Here is a 19,824-nt window from a genome sequence, read left to right as displayed (position 1 = left end):
GAACGAGCGGAGGTTGGCTCGTGTTTTCGTGTCACTTCAAGCTTTATTCTTTGTCCTTCGGTCACTTCTTTTCTTTTCTTCTCTGCTGAACCTGCCCCAGTATATCTGCTAAAGCCACAAAATATAACGGCAAACATAAAAAATCTCCTTCTGCTTCCGTTTTCTTTTTTTCAGCATTTTATGCTTTTTTTGTTTGTTTTTTTAGGCAGAAATAGGTCAGGAAAGGGGGCGCGGGGGGCGTTCAGAATAACTACAGTAACGCCACACATCATCAAACTGCTTATCGGACTACTGCAGGGACTCACGGTTGTCCGACAGGCGTGCTCTCCGGTACGTCCAGGCTGTAGGTGGCGTTGGTGAACTGCGGCGGCCGGTAGCCGGCCAGGATGGCCACTGTGGCCGGCGTGCCTTTGCGACCACTCCCGTCCATCGCCTGCACCCGCAGAAGGTACTCCTTACTGGGGGTCAGAGGTCGTCCCGTGGTCCTAATCTCACCGGACCGACGGTCCACCTCGAAGCACTCCTCCCCACCTGCATGGACGAGACGGAAGAAAGAATGTTGTTTGACATACTGATACAGTTTAAAACAGACATTGTAGAGTGACTGCAACAGGTACGTAGCCTGGATGCCAGCCGAACTTAGCCCCGCCCACAACATTTGAGGTCTGGAAGTCGGGTCTGGACTTAATCCGTTGTGGAGCAACTACGCTCGAACAAGAGCTGTTCGGACCAATCAAATTGTCAGGGCGGGCTTTATACGATGATGGACAGATGATCAACAGTAACGTGATCAACCACGTCACCAAAGAGAGCTTGGGTTGTTTACAACAAAGATGGCTGCCGCTGGAGAACTGAGACCCGTCTGTTATAGAAGATATCGACAGCGCATTCATTTTAAAAGAGGAACAGAGAACCGCGATCAAGGCATTTGTCGATCGGAGAGATGTTTTTGTCCTTCCTACGGGATTTGGCAAAAGTTTAATTTATCAGCTGGCCCCGATGGGCGCTAAGAAGATGGGGGGCTCTGATTGGTTGGAGGTCTATCCAATTGAGTGCAGAGGCATTTTATTTCCTGGTTGGGTTGAAACGCCCCATAATCACAGCCCAGTGGAGCAGCATCAGACTCAGATTCTGACTAGAATCTGAGTCTGAAAATGTCAGGCTAACAGGTATGTATGTATACAAGGGGTGGTACGGTTCATGAAAAAACATCCGAACCGCCCGGTTCATTTGTCTCGGTTCACTTGTCTCGGTTCACTTGTCTCGGTTCACTTGTCTCGGTTCACTCGGTTCATTTGTCTCGGTTCACTTGTCTCGGTTCACTCGGTTCACTTGTCTCGGTTCACTTGTCTCGGTTCACTTGTCTCGGTTCACTTGTCTCGGTTCAGAGCGTGAGTGCGTCACATGGTTCGTCAGTCCACTGTTAACGTGCACTAACCACTTCCTGCCGTAGTGCCCACTTTATACACCTATGTTAAAACTTTTTACTGGAAACGACGAGGGGGATGAGCAACATGAACACAACACGTGGCAGCTGATTGGACGAGCGCGTCACGTGGTTGTTGCTGCTCCCGAATTTCAAAACAGACTCTAATGGCGTCTCGTTCTGAATACGATCTCGTATTTTACGAAAATAGTTCACCGAAAAACATTTTAAGCGAGAAATAGGCCGTACAGTTGCTGAATCCGTCTGTTTTTTTTGATCGACAAAGGTCAGTTTAAAAGATTTTCGTCAGATTCTGAGAGCCGCCGCGCCGACTGCTCCTCAGGTGGAGTGTGGCGTGCTGCAGGTCACGTCACGTGTAGAGATGTCAGGTGGGAGAGATGAGGAAGGCTGTAGAGATGTCAGGTGGGAGAGATGAAGAAGACTGTAGAGATGTCAGGTGGGAGAGATGAGGAAGGCTGTAGAGATGTCAGGTGGGAGAGATGAGGAAGACTGTAGAGATGTCAGGTGGGAGAGATGAGGAAGACTGTAGCGATGTCAGGTGGGAGAGATGAGGAAGACTGTAGAGATGTCAGGTGGGAGAGATGAGGAAGACTGTAGCGATGTCAGGTGGGAGAGATGAGGAAGGCTACCCGGAGTTGGAGGATGCTCCAGCGTCGTATATAGTCTGGTGTGTGGGAACATTTTGGATTTCATGTTACCTATGATGACAGAGGAACTAAAACAATAGATAGAACTGCCACTGTGTGCATGTATTGTGCAACATGCATTCAATATGCTAATATTAGCTATATATCATATGCTGAAGTATATTAGAGTGTTAAAGATTAAAAGAAAAAATAACAAGAACCGTACGAACCGAAAACCGTGACCCTAAAACCGTGATACGAACAGAACCGTGGATTTTGTGAACCGTACCACCCCTAATGTATACGTATAATACGTATGATTAGCGGCAGTGGCAGTTGAGTTTAGCCGACAAAAAGTGAGGATTTTTTAGGACCCAAACATCCAGCTGTCCAGTTTAAAACCTAAATGAAAAAGATAGAAGCTGGAGGGCTGCTGTTTGTGTATTTCTTCCTGAGGACCCTTCTGGACCCTTCTGGAGCAACGTCTGTCGGTGTGTGTGTGTGTGTGTGTGTCTGTGTGTGTGTTAAAACTCTAAAACTCTTTGAAGACTCAGAGGAAGAGTGCGGGTTCGTATTTATCGCCCCGAGTTAAGAGAGGAGCAGGAGGAGGGGAGATGCAGAAAATACCTAAAAGGTAGAACAGACAGAAGGAGAAGGAAAAAGAAATGCAGAAAAGGAGAAAATGAGTAGAGCACAGAGATGATGGAGGAAGTAAGAAAGAGTAAGGAAGGACGTAAGAAGGAGTAAGGATGGACGAGAGGAGAAAAGGAAGCCCAGCTGTTGACCAGAGGGTTTTGAACCAGCAGCAGCTGCATCCAACCCGTCAATCATCTCCTCCTCTCTATTTGTGGAGAGAATTTGTTGACGTGAGTTCATCTGAGTCTAGCTCGAAGACTTCCCGTTTGTTTCTGCAGGTGGGGTTTCATTATTAGGGCTCTTACAGGTCAGTCTTACTGTCTGCTCGCCCGTGGACACTTTTGATCAAGATCCACTTTAAAAAGAGTCAGCAGGAAACATTTAAAAGTCAGCTCAAGTTTTTAACCAATTCACAGAGATAGTGACACACAGCCGAGAAATGAGAAGCCCCGCATTTGTTTACTTCTGTGTGAAAATAAAGGCCACTGTTTCTACAAAATTACTATCCATTTTGGGTGGTAACTCTGCCACTGACAGCCTAGAAATCTAGACGCACCCTAGCGGTTTGCAGCCAGGGTCAGTCTAGCAACTCTCTGTTGGCTTGCGAGCTGGAAAAAACTAATTCTTGTCAGGCCAATCGCATCGTGTATAGAGTCGGTAGGCGGGCTTAACATTAGGACAGCATTTATAATGTTTTGTAACATTAATATGCTTTCCCCCAGCCTGCCTATGGTCCCCCAGTGGCTAGAAATGGTGATAGGTGTAAACCAAGCCCTGGGTATCCTGCTCTGCCTTTGAGAAAATGAAAGCTCAGATGGGCCGATCTGGAATCCTCCCTTTATGATGTCATAAGGGGAAAGGTTACCTCCCCTTTCTCTGCTTTGCCCGCCCAGAGAATTTGGCCCCCCCATGAGAGCGAGAGAGACATCATGGCTTTCAAACGAGCAAAGTGGCAGTTGGTCAAGGCCACACCCCCCCACCCTCCACCTTGCCCCCCCCCCTCTCTCCTCCTCAATAGCTACAGACACAGAAATGGCACATCCTAAGGAAAGCTCATTGTGGGACTGGCTCTAGTGGCTGTAATTCTGCACCAAGGCTGAATTTCGGGAAAGAGACTTCAGATGCAGTATTAGGGGGACCACTAAGGTCTATATAAAAGAGACTTCAGATACAGTATTAGGGGACCGCTAAGGTCTATATAAAAGAGACTTCAGATACAGTATTAGGGGACCACTAAGGTCTATATAAAAGAGACTTCAGATACAGTATTAGGGGACCACTAAGGTCTATATAAAAGAGACTCCAGATACAGTATTAGGGGACCACTAAGGTCTATATAAAAGAGACTTCAGATACAGTATTAGGGGACCACTAAGGCCTATATAAAAGAGACTTCAGATACAGTATTAGGGGACCACTAAGGCCTATATAAAAGAGACTTCAGATACAGTATTAGGGGACCACTGAGGTCTATATAAAAGAGACTTCAGATACAGTATTAGGGGACCGCTAAGGTCTATATAAAAGAGACTTCAGATACAGTATTAGGGGACCACTAAGGTCTATATAAAAGAGACTTCAGATACAGTATTAGGGGACCACTAAGGTCTATATAAAAGAGACTTCAGATACAGTATTAGGGGACCACTAAGGCCTATATAAAAGCATCCAAAGAGCACCATGTCATGGGACCTTTAAAAAAGGAAGATGTGTTCGGAGTTTTGCCGACCAGATACGGCAAAAGTTTAACCTATCAACTAGCGTTGCTCTAGTTGGCTATTGCGTGCAGAGGGAATTTGAAAGACAACTGTTTATCCCGCCCCTCGGATTGAGCCCCGCCAATGGTGAGTTCCCAGACCCAACATCTTGATGTGGGTCTGGCTTGTCAGGCTACCACTGACACTGTCCTCCCCGACACTCCCAGACTTTGTTAGTACTGTACAAGCAGCAATTACGACTCATATTTACAGTACGTTTAACGTGGCAGCGCCCTCTAGTGGGGCTTTACGGAACAAACAAACGTTCTGCGTCACGTGCGTCTGTTTTTAACCCAAACCACCATCTTTTTCTAAACTTAACTAAGTAGTCTTTGTGCCTTAACCTAACCAAACTGTGACCGTTTTACCAAGTCACCGCGACCGTTACATGCTCTGGTTCCTGTGGGCCGTATTAGAGGGGTAGGAACAAACGGCCAATATCGTGGTATGGTTTGGAGAGCTTGTTGCTGCCACCATTATCATCGTACACTGCATATGTTTTGTCCTGAAATGCTAACAGAAACTAAGGTTGGGGCCTTAACCGTCAATTGATGGATGATATAATAGCTGTGTTCGGAACCGTTCCCTCATTCACTCACTCACTCTTCTCTATATATTGTTTATTAAATAGTATATAGGGAACAACCAAACGAGATTTCGGACACTCACTGAAAACACATCCTTGCGTGACTTGCGTCAGGAGATGTGCCCGTTGTTTGTGCGACGGAGGCGGGTGCGCCCAGCATCATGTAAACAAACCGAAACAAAAATACTTCTAATACGTCCCTGAAAGCACTCAGGAGAATAGTAACAGGTTGTATATTCTAAAATGTAGGGTATATCGTACGTACACTCAGATTAGCAGTGCATTGTGGGTAATGCAATTGTGTTCTTCCTTTAGTGTTAATTAATATACAAGCAGAGAACTATTTTGTAGCCCAACAAACGTAATGAATGCACAGAATTTTTTTTAAAAAAAGCAGTTTCCCTCCGATGTAAATTTAACATCCTTAAAGTGAGTAAAATCCCGTTAATGCTACTAATTGGCTTCACATACACACACTGCATGAATATATTCCCATATTGGCATGATATTAAAAACCATTTTTAATGTAAATTATTGGATTATTCGTCGGTACACATGTAGTCACATTCTGCCAAAGGGAAGTCAGAAGCTCTTAATATATGAAAGCATTGGAAATTAGCTCTCAAAATATCTCTCCTTCTTTCTCCTCTTCTTCTGTAGAAAGAAATATAAAAAATTAAAAATCCACAGCCACCGGCGCCCATCCGCCCACCCTCCCACTCACTGCCTCTCCAGAGACTTTCCTATTATTCCCGAATCTGGGAGCTTTCTTCGCCCCAGGGAGCGATTAGCTGCGTGGCTCCATGCAGTTTATGTGCATTTTTCTCTCCCTCTCCCACTTGACGGTAATTGAAATTCAACAAGTCAAATTTTATTTATAAATTGCTCCTTTTGAACAAAACAGGTTGGTCACAGAGTGCCTGGCGGAGAAGCAGCGGACCTAATAACAGATACAGGCAGCAGATAAGAGCAAGAACAAACAGGTTTTGGGAAAATATTAGTGGAATAAAAAGGTTGTGGTAACACATTTTTGCATTTTCTGCAAATATCAGATGAAAGGATCCTGTTTTTATGCATCTTGAACTTTCATTTTTACCACCAAAGGGTCTTAAAAAATCATACCGGTATGGAATTCAGGGGTGTTACTTGTGATTTTTATAGATCCTACCAAAGCTACTTACCTATTTGTTAAATAAAAACATTCGAGAAGCCGTCATTGGAAACTGTTTGGAAAAAAACACATGGCAGGTGATTGGATGAACCATCTGTCTATCACTTCCTCCATTGTTGTTTTAAACCAACAGTCGCGGCCATCAGTATCTTTGCCTAAACATGATGGTTCGGTCTGCTGTTGTTTGGACACAAACGCATTACTTGAAGCCTATGTCTCGCATTGCCAGCTCTATCATCACAGCGCTGCGAAGGAAGGTCTGGCAACAGGAGCATACAATCTGGGATAGGAGAAAAAAACGCTCCGGGTTGTTTGCACGTCTTTAAACCAGTCACAATCGTCTTGGGCGGCGTTAAGCAGTGAACGCAGCGACGGTGGCTCTGTCATAGATCCAGACTACCAAGTTGGCGACGGCCAGAGCCACCGGGAGCCTCCCACTTTGGGCTTTGTTTTGGCTTTTTAGAAACCTATTGGTGACGTCACTTAATACTACATCCATATTTCCTACAGTCTTTGGTTCCTAAATATAATAAAGAAGAGAAGTAGAACATGAAAGATCAAATGAAAAAGTCTACTCACTGTCTAGTAGGAGGAACTGGGTTTGTCCGAGCATCCCGTCTCGTTGCCGCGCTGACAGTCGGTACACTACAGAGCCGGGCGAGGCGTCAGGACCCACAGCGCCGAGGTACGGCGAGGGAAACATGGCCCACTGCAGCTCGGCCTGGCTGGGCATGCTCAGAGTTAACCTGCACAGGTACCACTCGTCACCTGGAGGAGAGAGATAAAAAGGCGATATAAGGATGCTGATTTTTGCCGGAAATTACAGTAGTGACAGTTGCTTTGACAAATAAGCACACTTATTGATTCACTTTAACATTAAAGGAAAGAAAAATAACAAAACATTAAAGTTTAACACCTGGGAGAAGGTTTTGTGTCCTGCAAGAGGAGCTGATTAGAGCCACTAAATAAGAGAAGGGAAACAGGAAGTCTGCTGCTGTTGATTGTTTTTTATCCGTCGCAGCTGCAAAAATGTGTTTTATCCGCCAACTTTATAGCCCCTGCTTGCAAACACAGACTGAAACATCCACTGTATATCGATTATGTGACCAGTCTGCCACGTGACTTAAAAAACCCAAGGACTGAAGTGAAACCAAGGACAGAAAAACTGTTGAACAGTAGTCATGTTTCCATTAAATTGCCAAGTAAATTATATTAGACAACTATGAAATGTCACAAAAAGTAAAATGTGAATTAGACGTGTTTCCATCAACTGGTTTTCAGCGAATAAACTGGGCTTCAGCGTAGTTTGGTCAGAAGTTGGCGCAATAGGCTACGCATAGCTTAAAGCCGCCAGTAAACAGAGTAAAAGAAGTAGAGGTTGCTAACAGAAACAAAACAAGTCGCCTTGGCCATCTAACGGCATCTACGAGAGAAAAACAGAGCGAGGTCTAAAGGAATTTAGTTCAATCAGTCAGGTTTTAATTAATCTTTCATGCCGAGACTGTCCCCCCCCGAAAAACGCTCCCATAGGTCGTTTATTCAAGCAGCAATTACGACTCATATTTACATTTACTATGTTTCAGCTTTACGGAACAAACAGAACAAACAGAGCTATGCCTAGTTCTGCGTCACATGTGTAACCAGAAGTCAAGTAACGTCACACCACAATTTCTTTCTAAAATGAACTAAGTGGTTTTTGTGCCAAACCTAACCAAACTGCAATTGTTTCATAACGTTAATGTGTTTAAAACCGCGACCGTTACGTTCTCAGGTTTATATATGAGGACGGAAAACGCTCTGTTACCTTTCTCACGTTGGTAACATTAGCTTTTAAATTCCTATTTTAAGTCAATATTGTGTGCATCAAGGTATTGTTTAAATGTATTTATTATTAGGCAGGCAGCTTTACAAAATCTGGAAGCAACTGTTGTTTGTGTATTTTAGTTTCTGCTTTGTTTCGTTAGCTTGCTTTGTGACCGGCTGCTATTGTTGTCTGTCTCAGCTTTGTAGTGACGCAACTTGTTAGCTAAGCTAGCTCCACTTGTTCAGACTGTGGCATGAAAGCTGAGTCGCTTTCAGCCAAAGGGGACAAAGTGACATTTCTGTAAAACATCTGTCGTGTTTTCACATCTTTCATCGCCGCCATGCTGCTCGAAAAGAGTGAAAGAGTGACAGGGAGGGGGGGGGGGGGAGAGAGAGAGGAAAGCAAGCGGCTCCTCCAAAATAAAACAACAAAACTTTTCAGAAGATCACACGGAAACATGCACACAGCAGGAACTCGCATTCGCCCAGTCAAAAATACACACGCACGCACGTTTGTCTGCATCTACGAGTCTACTTCTTTCTTTACGTCTTTTTTACGTGTCGTCTGGTTCTGAGGAGGGATTTGTTCGGTTTGGAAGGGGCTTTGGCGCTCGCTCGCTGTTTTGGCTTCTGTTTTGTTTCATGGCAGTGAAGAGAGACAACAGCCCGAACAAGAGATACAACTTCACTTCAGGGAGACGAAGGAAGAAGAGAGGGGGATGAGGAGGAGACAGATAAGGAGGTGCCTTTTTATATCGTCTCTGAAGGTCTGTCAACTATCTGAGAGCAGGAGAGGGAATGAGAGAAGGAGGAGGAGGAAAAAGAGAAGGGGAGGAGGAAAAGAGAGGATGGGGATGAGAGGCGTGTTGGAGAAGACGAAAAAAGAATAGGAGAGGGGAAGAGAAGAGAAATAGGGATGGAGGAAGAGGAAAAGGAATGATAAGGACGAAATGAAAAGAAAGGAGTAGAGTAAGAAGAGGGAGGAGAGGAAAAGAGGGAGAGAGGAGTTTTGGGGAGAAACTAATAATAGGAGGAGAAGGAAGAGAATAAATGAGACTGTCCTCCGAAAAACGCCCACATAAGTCGCTTGTTCCAGCAGCAATTTCGACCTATATTTACGTTTATAGTGACGGGAGACCGAGATTCATTCAAGTTTGTTTTTTAAACTTAACAGAACAAACGTAGCTACAGTATGTCACGTTCAGCGTCACGTGTGTAACTGAAAGTGAAGTAACTTCTGATTTTAACCCAAACCACCATCTTTTTCCTAAACTTAGAAGTACTAAAGAACTTTTAGTGCCTAAACATAACCAAACTGCGACCGTTTCACAACGTTAAAGATGTGTTTAAAATCGCGACCGTTACGCTCTTCTCTGGTTTAGATATGAGGACGGAAAACGCTCCTGTGGGTCGTATTAAAGGACAATTCCGCTGCAAAATGAACTTAGGGGATAATAATATGTGTACCAAGTTGAATGTTCTCTGGGATCTGTTCTCATGCTAATCGAATGTGTCTCTAGCTTTTAACAAGCTACCGTAAACCGGGGGTTAGCTGCTAACGCTAGCTTCGGGGCACTTGGTAAATCACTATTTTATACCACTAACAATAGCACCACACTTAAACAGAAGCATAATGAGGGTCCCTACATGCAAACCGAAGCATTGAGAACTTTGTAAGTGTACAGACAGTTTATTAAAAAGATAGATTATAAACACAGTAGCGTTCGTTTTTACATTCAGACGCCATCTTAGAAAACAGTCATGAGCAGTTAGTGAAAATGTCTTTATTAGGAGCAGTTGAATCACGAACGCTGTGTTTGAGCTGCCAAACTGCTTAGTGCTATAGTAATAGTGATTTACCAAGTGCCCCGAAAGCTAGCGTTAGCAGCTAACCACCTGTTTTGCGGTAGGTTGTTTAAAGCTAGAGACACATTTGATTAGCATGAAAACCTATCCCAGAGAACGGTCGACTCGGTACACGTTATTAACCCCTAGGTTCATTTTGCACCGGAATTGTCCTTTAAAGGGGAGCAAACAAACGACCGATATCGTCGTATGGTCTGAAGGTGCAAATATTTATCTATTAGTTGTCAACTATAATATTAATCACCAACTATTTTGATAATCGATTAATCAGTTTGAGTCATTTAAAAAAAAAGAAGTAAAACTTCTCTGATTCCAGCTTGTTGAATGTGAATATTGTTCTAGTTTCTTCTCTCCTCTGTGACAGTAAACTGAATATCTTTGAGTTGTGGATAAAACAAAACATTTGAGGACGTCATCTTGGGCTTTTTGGGAAACACTGATCCACAGTTTTCACCATTTTCTGACATTTTAGAGACCAAAACAACCAATGGATGAATTGAGAAAATAATATCCACAGATTAATCGACAATAACAATAATTGTTAGTTGCAGCCCTAGAGGACGAGCTGGAAGAAATATGGATGGAGGAAGAGGAGGATGAAATGAAAAGAATGAAAGAGAAGAGGAGAGAATAAGGAGTAAGTGGAGGGAGAAAATAAAGACATTGACCTTTAAAAACAGAAAGTTAAGAAGAAGAGGATGAGATGAAAAGGAGGGGGACGAGGTGATGAAGGAGAAGAGGAATCTTCCAGCTCAGTGCTTCCTCTTATGCGTCGCTGGTCTTCAGCATTCAGTCCGCTCATAAAATCCAGAATAATCACATCTATTCCTGTCTGTTGTTTTACATATGTTGCGCTGTGGGCCGCGTATAAAAAAAAGTGAAATGAAATCTGTCCCATTATCGTGATGAACATCAACACATTCTGATGCAGCGCCAGCGGTCAGCACACATGTGAGCCGGTGCAGAAACTATGAAAACTCAACCTCGCTGTATGGAAACACACATCCGGGAGGGAGGAAGGGGGGAGGAAACACCTCCTTCTTTTCCTCCGGGCCGATTAAAGGTCACTGACACCAGAATAATGACATTTAATTATTGCTGTGTTAAGACACAGTCCTCCGGTTAATAAAGGCTGTTACCAGAGGTACGGGTGTTGTTGTTGGTCCTACAGCAAGCCTTTCAACCAAGGTACAAAATTAACTTTTTTGTCCACCAGCCAAATAGTTTAGTGAATACTCAAAATGTACCAGCCACTCAATAGATTAACATTGTTTTTAGGCTGGTGAGTGAAGCAAATCTACCAGCCACTAGCATATTTTACTAGCATTTGGCTAGTGGATGGTGCTTATTTTGGACCCTGCTTCCAACGCATTCTCATAAACAGGTTTGTATGATATTGTATGAAATTACAGCGACCACCGATCAGTTACGTGACAAAGTTTAGCCAAACAGTTCATCATAGTTAAATTTAGCTAGGAAACGGTGACTATGAGCTAGGCATTGGCCGGTATAAGATTCTTTTTATTTTTTAGAGTATGTTTTGGGCATTTTAGGCCTTTATTATATAGGACAGCTGAAGATGTCAAATTGGAGAGAGAGGTGGAATGACATGCAGCAAAGGGCCGCAGGTCGGAGTTGAACCTGCGGCCGCTGCGACAAGGAGCGAGCCTTTGTACATGGGGCGCACGCTCTATCAGGCGCCCCTGATATAAGATTCTGCAATATGTGAACCCCACGCTTGCTCTACACGCGCTACGCAGGTCGACGTAATGACGCCGCCATTTATTACGGGAAGGTGTTTACGTAGAAAAAGCAGAAAAAGTGTTGTTTGGCAGTACTTTCAGTCAAAAGAAGGTGATTAAAAGTCCAGCTACACGTTCAATTTGCAATGCAGATTTTTCTCGTGGTGGCGAGGACCCTAAACAATACACAACATCGCCGCTGTTACAACATTTGCCTATGAAATATCGTCTGGGTTAACAAACACATTTTTCCATTGAACACAATGCATTTCATTTTTTAAACACACTGCACACTGGCAGAGAGCGCGATTTCTAAACTGCACTTTCTTTCCTTGACGATTCATAAAAAACAGCTCATACCGCAGGAACGGTACGACGGGTGAAGAGCACGATAAGGTAGTCTCGCATTGCCGGACCTTCCGCCACAGCGCTGCGGAGGAAGGTCTGGCTAGTCCACATAGGATGAACCCTTTTAGACTTTAATGACTCCCTGACTTTTACTCTAGCGCCACCCTCAGGAAAAACTCTGTGAAAATTGCTAAATCATGTACGTATATATTACAAATCTTCTGCAGGATTTTGGGACACTTTATCTGCTGACTGTCCAACAACAGAGTTCAGCCTCTTTACAGTTCAGCGTTCGCTCGTATCCTTCCACTCGGTCTCCTCGGCTAAAGGAAAATGTGCCTCGCAGCCTGAACAGTGAGCTTTTCTCTGATGCTGGCCAGAAGAACTCACTGAACACATGCATGCATGCATACAAAACTGCAGAGGAACGTCCGGCTCGGGGGCTGCAACCCGCCTGGAGCGAAGAAGAGGAGTGGAAGAAGACGAAGGGCTGAAAACCTGAATGCTGAGCAGTCTTTGTCCTTTCAAGCGTGGCATCATTTCTCTGGTTCTTCCACAACTCAATCTGACATGAAACTATAAGTTTGTGTCTTTATTTCTTCTTTTGTCAGTTTCTGCATTATGTTTTAAATCTGCCGAGGTGATTCTGACGCAAAGTTTCGTTTTTTTTATCCGTTAATAACACATGAAGAAACACCTAAATATGAGCTTCATTTTGTTCTGCTCAGCTTCCCATCCATGAGTTATTGCATTCATTTGTTTCAACCCACAGTCCCTTGTGTTTGGAGGGATGTTTTCCTGTCGTTGGTTATAGATTCAATTTTCACTCCCAATGGACTGCGCCACAGTTTTAGCGTTTCAGGGCATATCTAACTTTCCTCTGTGCAATCAGAGAAGAAAAAGACCCGAAACGAGCAATTTTTTTTTTTGGTCAAATGTCTTTAGATGCAGTCCAACAGCGTCGTGAAGCCGGAAGTCCCAGCAGATCACCACTCGGAGAAAAAAAAGAGAGACATCACTCTGTCCCTCATCTCTGTTTCCTTAAATTCTCTCTCCTCTTCCTCCCCCCGTCATCCCCGCTTTCTGTCTACATCCAGGTCCCTGCTGAACTGCTGTCACATCTGTTGGTTTTTCTGCACCTTTCATGTAGTGGTGCTGTCTAATGTATTGTAGTGGGTATACTGTACTGTATACGTATGGGCCTATATATATATATATATATATATATATATATGGGCCAGAAAGGGGTGGGGGGACATATCATAGTGGGGAGTCCGTGTGTCCTCCCCCAGGGAAGTTTTGAGCGTCAAAGACTTAGTTTCCTGCATTCTAACACACTTTTATGCACCAATTTTACAGTGGAAATACCGGGTGGCAGTAGCTCATTCCGTAGGGAGTTTGGTTGGGAACCGGAGGGTCCCCCGTACAGATCAAAGTACGGAGTGTGGACTGATAGCTGGAGAGATGCCAGGTCACCTCCTGGGCACTGCCAAGGTGTTGTTGAGCAAGGCACCAAACCCAAAATAACATATAAACATCTTTTCCTGTTCTATTTCTTTCTGGAAATGAGAGAGTTAAGCATTGTTGGCAAAGGTTTGAGTTTGTATTCGTCCTCAGCTGAATCTGTTTGGCTGTGACGATGGCCTAATTTCCTGCCGGGGATCAATAAAAAAGTTTCATAAAGCTGTCAGCAGTCTGTTGTGTCGAACACGGAACGCTGCGTCGTCCCAGTCAAACAGGAAGTGGTGAGAACGACACGTCCTTTATAAACGAGGATCAATAGTCCCAGTCAGTCCGTGTTAAGCCGCCACTTACTCATCTGAATCTCATTGCCGAGCGTGTCACAGCTTGTTATGCCAAACGGGGCTAAAAAGAGAAAGGGAATTGTGCTTTTGTTTACACCAAACTCCATCATGCTGTCTTTTAATTTTATTCATTTATTTGTTTGGGGAGGGGATTTGTTTATCTGACACACACACACACACACACACACACACACTGCGTATCGGGATCAGAGCGGGAGGCGACAGAATCGAGAGGACGGAGACACAATGAGAGGAGCTATTTTTTCTGTCTTCTTCCTCTGAGTCTCTGACTTGAATGGCGGCTGATGTATTCAGCGTGAAGCGCAGCCGTGGCAGCCAACCCAGCGCCGCTTCAGAAATAGCAAACCGCTGCTCGCAAGAGCTTCAGTTAGCGGAGGGATGTAAGATGTGGGGGGGATTAAATTAAACTGTGGTCGCGCCCACAGGTTGTCACACAGCCGATGATGATGAAAGGTGATTAAAAGTGCAAGACGTGTTTATTTATAAGGTGCTTTTAACAAATCGGTTTGTCACAAAGCCTGCGAAGCAGCGCGGTGAGAGAAACAAACAGAGCTAAAAACAGGTGATAAAAAAGATGAGAACTAAAGCGAGAGACGATTTCACATGACACATAAAAGACAAAAGAGGCAGAGATCCAAAAACAAGCAACTCACCGACCCCAAGATAACCTCACACACCGTTCGTTTTGTTTGTGAGGCTTCAGGAGGAATGGGGGAGAAAAAAATAAGTTTTTGGTGTTAAAGAAATCCCCCAAAAACAAGAAAAAAAACTTTTCAGAGGTCAAACATACTGCGAGGAACACAACAACAGTTCTGCTGTTGTCCATGTAAAGGTGCATTCAGACTGGAAGTTTTAGTGAGATCTGTTCTGGCTGCAAGAACACACATTTCCCTTCAGTTACAGTAAAGTTAAGTGTTAAATAACAGATGTGTACCCACTCGATCGTTCTCTGGGACATGTTTTAATGCTAATCGAATGTGTTTGTAGCTTGAAACAAGCTAGCGCGGACCGCTGATTAGCTTACAACGCTAGTATTCGGGGCACAGGGAAGATTATAAAGACAGTCGCGTTCTCGGATACGGGCGGCCGCCGTCTTGGGAGCTGCTGTCTTTCTAAACTATCTTTTTAATAAACTGTCTGTACACTTACAAAGTTCTCAGTGTTTCGGTTAACATTTAGGGACCCTCATTACGCTACCGTTGAAGTGTGGTGATATTTTGAGCCTTTTTAGTGGTATAAATAGCGATTTGTTTTTACTTTCCCTGTGCCCCGAATACTAGCGTTGTAAGCTAATCAGCGGTCCGCGCTAGCTTGTTTCAAGCTACAAACACATTCAATTAGCATAAAAACATGTCCCAGAGAACGATCAAGTGGGTACACATCTGTTATTAACCCCTAGGTTCGTTTTGCGCCGGACTTTTCCTTTAAAAAGGTACAATATGTAGCATTTTCCAAAAACACAATGTGCAGACTAATCCCTAAGTAATCCCTCTCAACCATCACTGATGAGCCACTAGAAGTGTGTGTTGGTGTCAGTAGAGACTCTGCCGTCTGACTGGATTCTCTCTTTCCTTGTTATTTTTCTGAGTGCACGACGTTTATGGGCGTCAACAAAAAGCCTTTGGGCCCCACGTGGGTGTGTAACCCCCAGCCAATAACACCGGTGCAAAAATAAAAACGGTAGAACAATAAACCTTCATAGCTATGAAAAGTACCACGTTGACTGCTGCTGTATAAGAGAATTGTTGTTGTTGAATTGTTGTGCATAAGTTTTAAAATGATATCATACGAAGTCGTACACGAGACTGAGCTGGTTCATAAAACACAAACAGTCACAGCTGTGTTTGCATGGAGGAAGATCAGACAGATCAGTTACCTGAACTCTACAGAACACACACTGTGACACGTGCACTTGAGTGCAACACAGGTGCGTGTGTGTGTGTGTGTGTGTTGATTGACAGTGTGGGATGCGTCTCCATGGTGACTCGCAGGGTGCAGGTGTTCGCGTAAGATCGGTTGCTTGGGGCAACATGTTAAGTCTCTGTGACATGTGAAAGCACTCTGACTTTGTGTGTGTGTGTATGCGTGTTAGATAGTGAATATGTGTGTGTGTCCGTGTCTATGTGTTGCATGATGACTAATTACTGTACATGATATTATATTTCGCTCTCTCTTTCTTTATTTTAACCCTCAAATATCAGTATCAGTGTCAGTGTTTCAGGTTTTTTTGTTAGACACAATGCAGATATGATAAAAAACAAAAAACTAATTTATATGTAAAGAGAGGCCAGTGATTGTGGAGTGATAATGAGCGGAGGAGACGAAACTTGAGTCTGGATTCGGGTTTTTGCAGTCGAGGTGAAAGTGAAAACATCGTCGGACAAACCCTCCCTCTGTTTGTGAACCCGGCTCTCCATCTGGTCCCTGGGAGCCAGCGGACAGAGGCCTGCTGCATCCTAATTAACCACCTTATAGACTGGCCTACTTTACCTCTACACACACACACACACACACACACACACACACACACACACACACACACACACACACACACACACACACACTAAGCCAAATTCCTGCAGGCACACAGTTAATTAAGCCCCATTTTTTTTTTACTGCGGATGAAGAGAGAGAGGGGAGAACGATGAAGGATGGAGAGAGAGAGAGAGAGAGAAATAGAGAGGAAGAGAGATAGAGAGAGATGAGTTTAAAGATACAATAGCATGGCAGATAAGGATGAGAATAATAAATGAAAAGAAAACGGAAAATCAATGCACAAATCTGTCAGTTTTGGAGGGTGTGTGTGTGTCGCTGGGTCCGAGGGCATGCCCCCCTCCCCCCGAGAACTTTTTGGCCGTAATAGCCCAAATTTGGTGGGCTCTGGCACATTCTAATGCCACTATTCCATCATATACACTGATGCTACGCTCTTGCTTCTGTAGAGCGCAGGATGTAGCGGGCCTGACAGGAAGCCATTTTCTGACATTTATTACTGTAGAGTGAAAAACAACTTGTATGCCAGTCTTTCAGGGATGGAGGTGTGTGTGTGTGTGTGTGTGTGTGTGTGTGTGTGTGTGTGTGTGTCTCCCTGACCACTAATGTCTCTATAAGTCCTGGTGGAGACGTGGACGGGCCCTGGACTCTCCGGGGTGTGTTCGAGCGAACAGCAACATGAAAACTCAATTAGGGTTTGATTCTGTGGTCGGAGAGGAGGAAGTGGAGGGAGGACGGAGAGAAGAAGACACAGAACAGAACATGGAAAGAAAAGAAGAGAAAGTCATCTATATCCAGAGGAGACGCTCAGCAGTGAAGACAGCGAGAAAGTAAAAACAAAAGAACAGAAAATGAATGTAGAGATCTTTTAGGATGACTTTACTGTCTGTCAGAAGCTAAAAAGAAACTTAAAAAAAAGATATATGAAAACAGATATTCTGAGCAATCCTGTCTAAATAATAATAATAATAAGTTAAGCTAAATTTTGGCGAGGGAAAGGGGTCCTTTGACCTCCCACATCAAGATATCTGAATAAAAGTGGGTTCTATGGGTACCCACGAGTCTCCTCTTTACAGACGTGCCCACTTTATGGTAATCCCATGCATGTTTTTCCTTGACAACCATCATGTTTTTCCCAAATGATGTACAGACTTCTAGGCATTCTCTTATCGAATGGCTTGAAAAATAGTTCAAATAGATATATAATAAAACAAATAATCTCCCTCGGACTGTCCGATCTAGGCTTAGCCCTGAATATTTACAACATCTAGCTCTGCCCCTGAGTGGGAGAAACATATTCTTATTCTCGAACAAGCTGCGAGCGAAAGGAGCGGGGCTCAGACCATGACTGACGACTTGCGGAGCCTTCGAGCTTAACGTAAAATACGTGAAGAAGTCATGTTTTGCATACGCACCATTGCGAGCATAAACCTATTGTGGTAAGATGGTGCGAGATTGAGGCATTCGACAACCAAGATGGCTGCAGCAGATGTGGATAATGTAGATAGACAGATACTTTATTGATCCCCAAGGGGAAATTCAAGGTCCCAGTAGCTTAAAGACATCACACACAACATACACAAAAAAAAAAAAAAAATCCACATGAATAATATGGACAATAAAAGAAAGGATACTAAATAAAAAATGCACATGAATGTACTAAGGGATGTATAAGCATGAGACGCTTGCAGTGACAGGGCAGGGACTGACCCTGTGATTCAGTATGCATGGTGAGGTGCTCTATGGTAAGATGTTCTATGAGAGAGTGTGTCATGGTGGTGGTAGTGCAAATAAGTCCAATAGTGTACGGATAAAATCTAGAGACCAGCATTAAATATGTTTTAGTTGCTGACTCTTCTCCAGTGGTGCAGTGTAGCTTTTAGTGGTGAGTAAACTGTTATTTTTCGTTACGTAACGTTATCCAGCGTTTTTGTAAGTGGGTGTACGGAAATCCTTGAGCTTTCCTTGTGGGTATACTCCGTATACCTGCATGCGTATCACGTAGACCAGTGTTTCTCAAATGGGGGTACGCGTACCCCTAGGGGTACTTTGGAGGACATCAGGGGGTACGTTAGATCTTTGGAAAATGTTTATTTAAAATATATCATTCATACATAATTCCTAAAATAATGATACACTATTATAATGAATGCATTTAGTGATGTATTCTAAATATTTGAAGTGTTTTTTTTTTTTAAGTTACAATATCATTGTAAATCAGACACTGATGGTGCAGCGCTGTACGGTGCCTCTTTATATAGCTAGGCATTTTGTTGCTACCGGAAATGTTTTGTGCTGGTCAGGGGGGGGACTTGAATAAAAAGATATAAAAAGATATAAAAAGAAAAAAAAATTTCAAAAGCAAATATAAATACAAATGTATAACTATTTTACTATTATGTAAAGTTCTGTGTTGCTGTGTTAGGAATATTACTAATTACAACCATATGAACATTCGTCTTAAGATATTGTCCTTTTCTTTGTGTTTTCTTTGTATAATGTGAGAATGTGTTATTCCTGATGGCCAGCTGCTGCGGTGACACACACTGGAGGTTTGGAGATCAAAAACATGGGATCAGATGAGACTTTGGAGCGACATGAATTAAACATGGCCGCTGTGTCCGCAGAGCAAACTGATGACATCGTTGCATCAGCCGCCGCCGTTCGTTTCCCAGCGAACTGTGGCTGAAACTAAGAAGCCTTCTGCTTCGCTCCGGTTGGCAGCGAGGATCCCTGTTTCCCACGGAGGGGAATACAGAGGGGCACCCGATGCTGCATTCAGGAGCCTCAACCCCCCCCCCCCCCCCCCAAATTCAATCCATTCAGATCTACAGGCCTGATTTCTATTGACACGGCTGCGGAGAGGATCAATGACACAGGAGGAAAGAGAGTGAGGGGCGAAAGAGAAGAAAAACATCGAGAGGGGAAGTTTATCAAGGGAAGGACAGGAAAATGGGGCAAAAGGAGAGAACAAAAACTGTCATAAAAGGAGAAGAGAGAGACAAAAAGACGAAGGAAAACAAGACCAGCGGCTAAAATCTAACGGAAAAAGTCAGTCGAAATGAATTCCGCTGATCTGATCTTCCCTCTTGATTGGCCAGATGGAAAAAGGCATCATGGGAAGTGGGTCAACCGGACGGGTCGAACAGGGTTTACTGTTAACTCGTAGCGTTAGTTTTAACCTGCTCGGAGCAGCAGACGGGTGGAGCTCGGCTGTACAGAGTCAAAAAAGAACAAGAGATACAGAAATCAAAGGAGTATATTTGATTGTGTGTGGTGTGTGTGTGTGTGTGTGTGTGTGTGTGTGTGTGTGTGTGTGACGGTCAGATTGGTCTGCAAGAGTTACACCAGAAGATGAAAAGATGACAAGAAAGGGAGGAAACATGAAAGGCCGGCTAAAATGCGAAAAAAAAATCTGCATTTCAGAGTGTAAATCTGTTGAAATGGTAATAAAAGGAGAGAGGACAGAGAGGAAGACAAGAAAAGCAGGAAGGACAAAGAATGGAACAAGGCGAGGGATGGT

The 19,824-nt window shown here is 43.8% G+C and overlaps 1 protein-coding gene across 1 annotated transcript in view; it reads right to left on the bottom strand.

Moving 5' to 3' along the window:
* LOC144519115 (neural-cadherin) overlaps positions 1-6,986 on the bottom strand; it is a 106,316-nt gene extending 99,330 nt beyond the window's left edge. The window contains 2 exon segments of the mRNA XM_078252024.1: positions 306-531; positions 6,803-6,986. Of these exon segments, the coding sequence (XP_078108150.1) occupies positions 306-531; positions 6,803-6,956 (380 nt within the window). The 5' untranslated portion in view covers positions 6,957-6,986.
* Positions 6,987-19,824: the final 12,838 nt, after the last annotated feature.

This window comes from Sander vitreus, chromosome 6 (genome assembly GCF_031162955.1).
Source record: "Sander vitreus isolate 19-12246 chromosome 6, sanVit1, whole genome shotgun sequence".
In the NCBI taxonomy this organism is placed as follows: Eukaryota; Metazoa; Chordata; class Actinopteri; order Perciformes; family Percidae; genus Sander; species Sander vitreus.
This window is presented reverse-complemented; position numbering and strand designations above follow the sequence as displayed.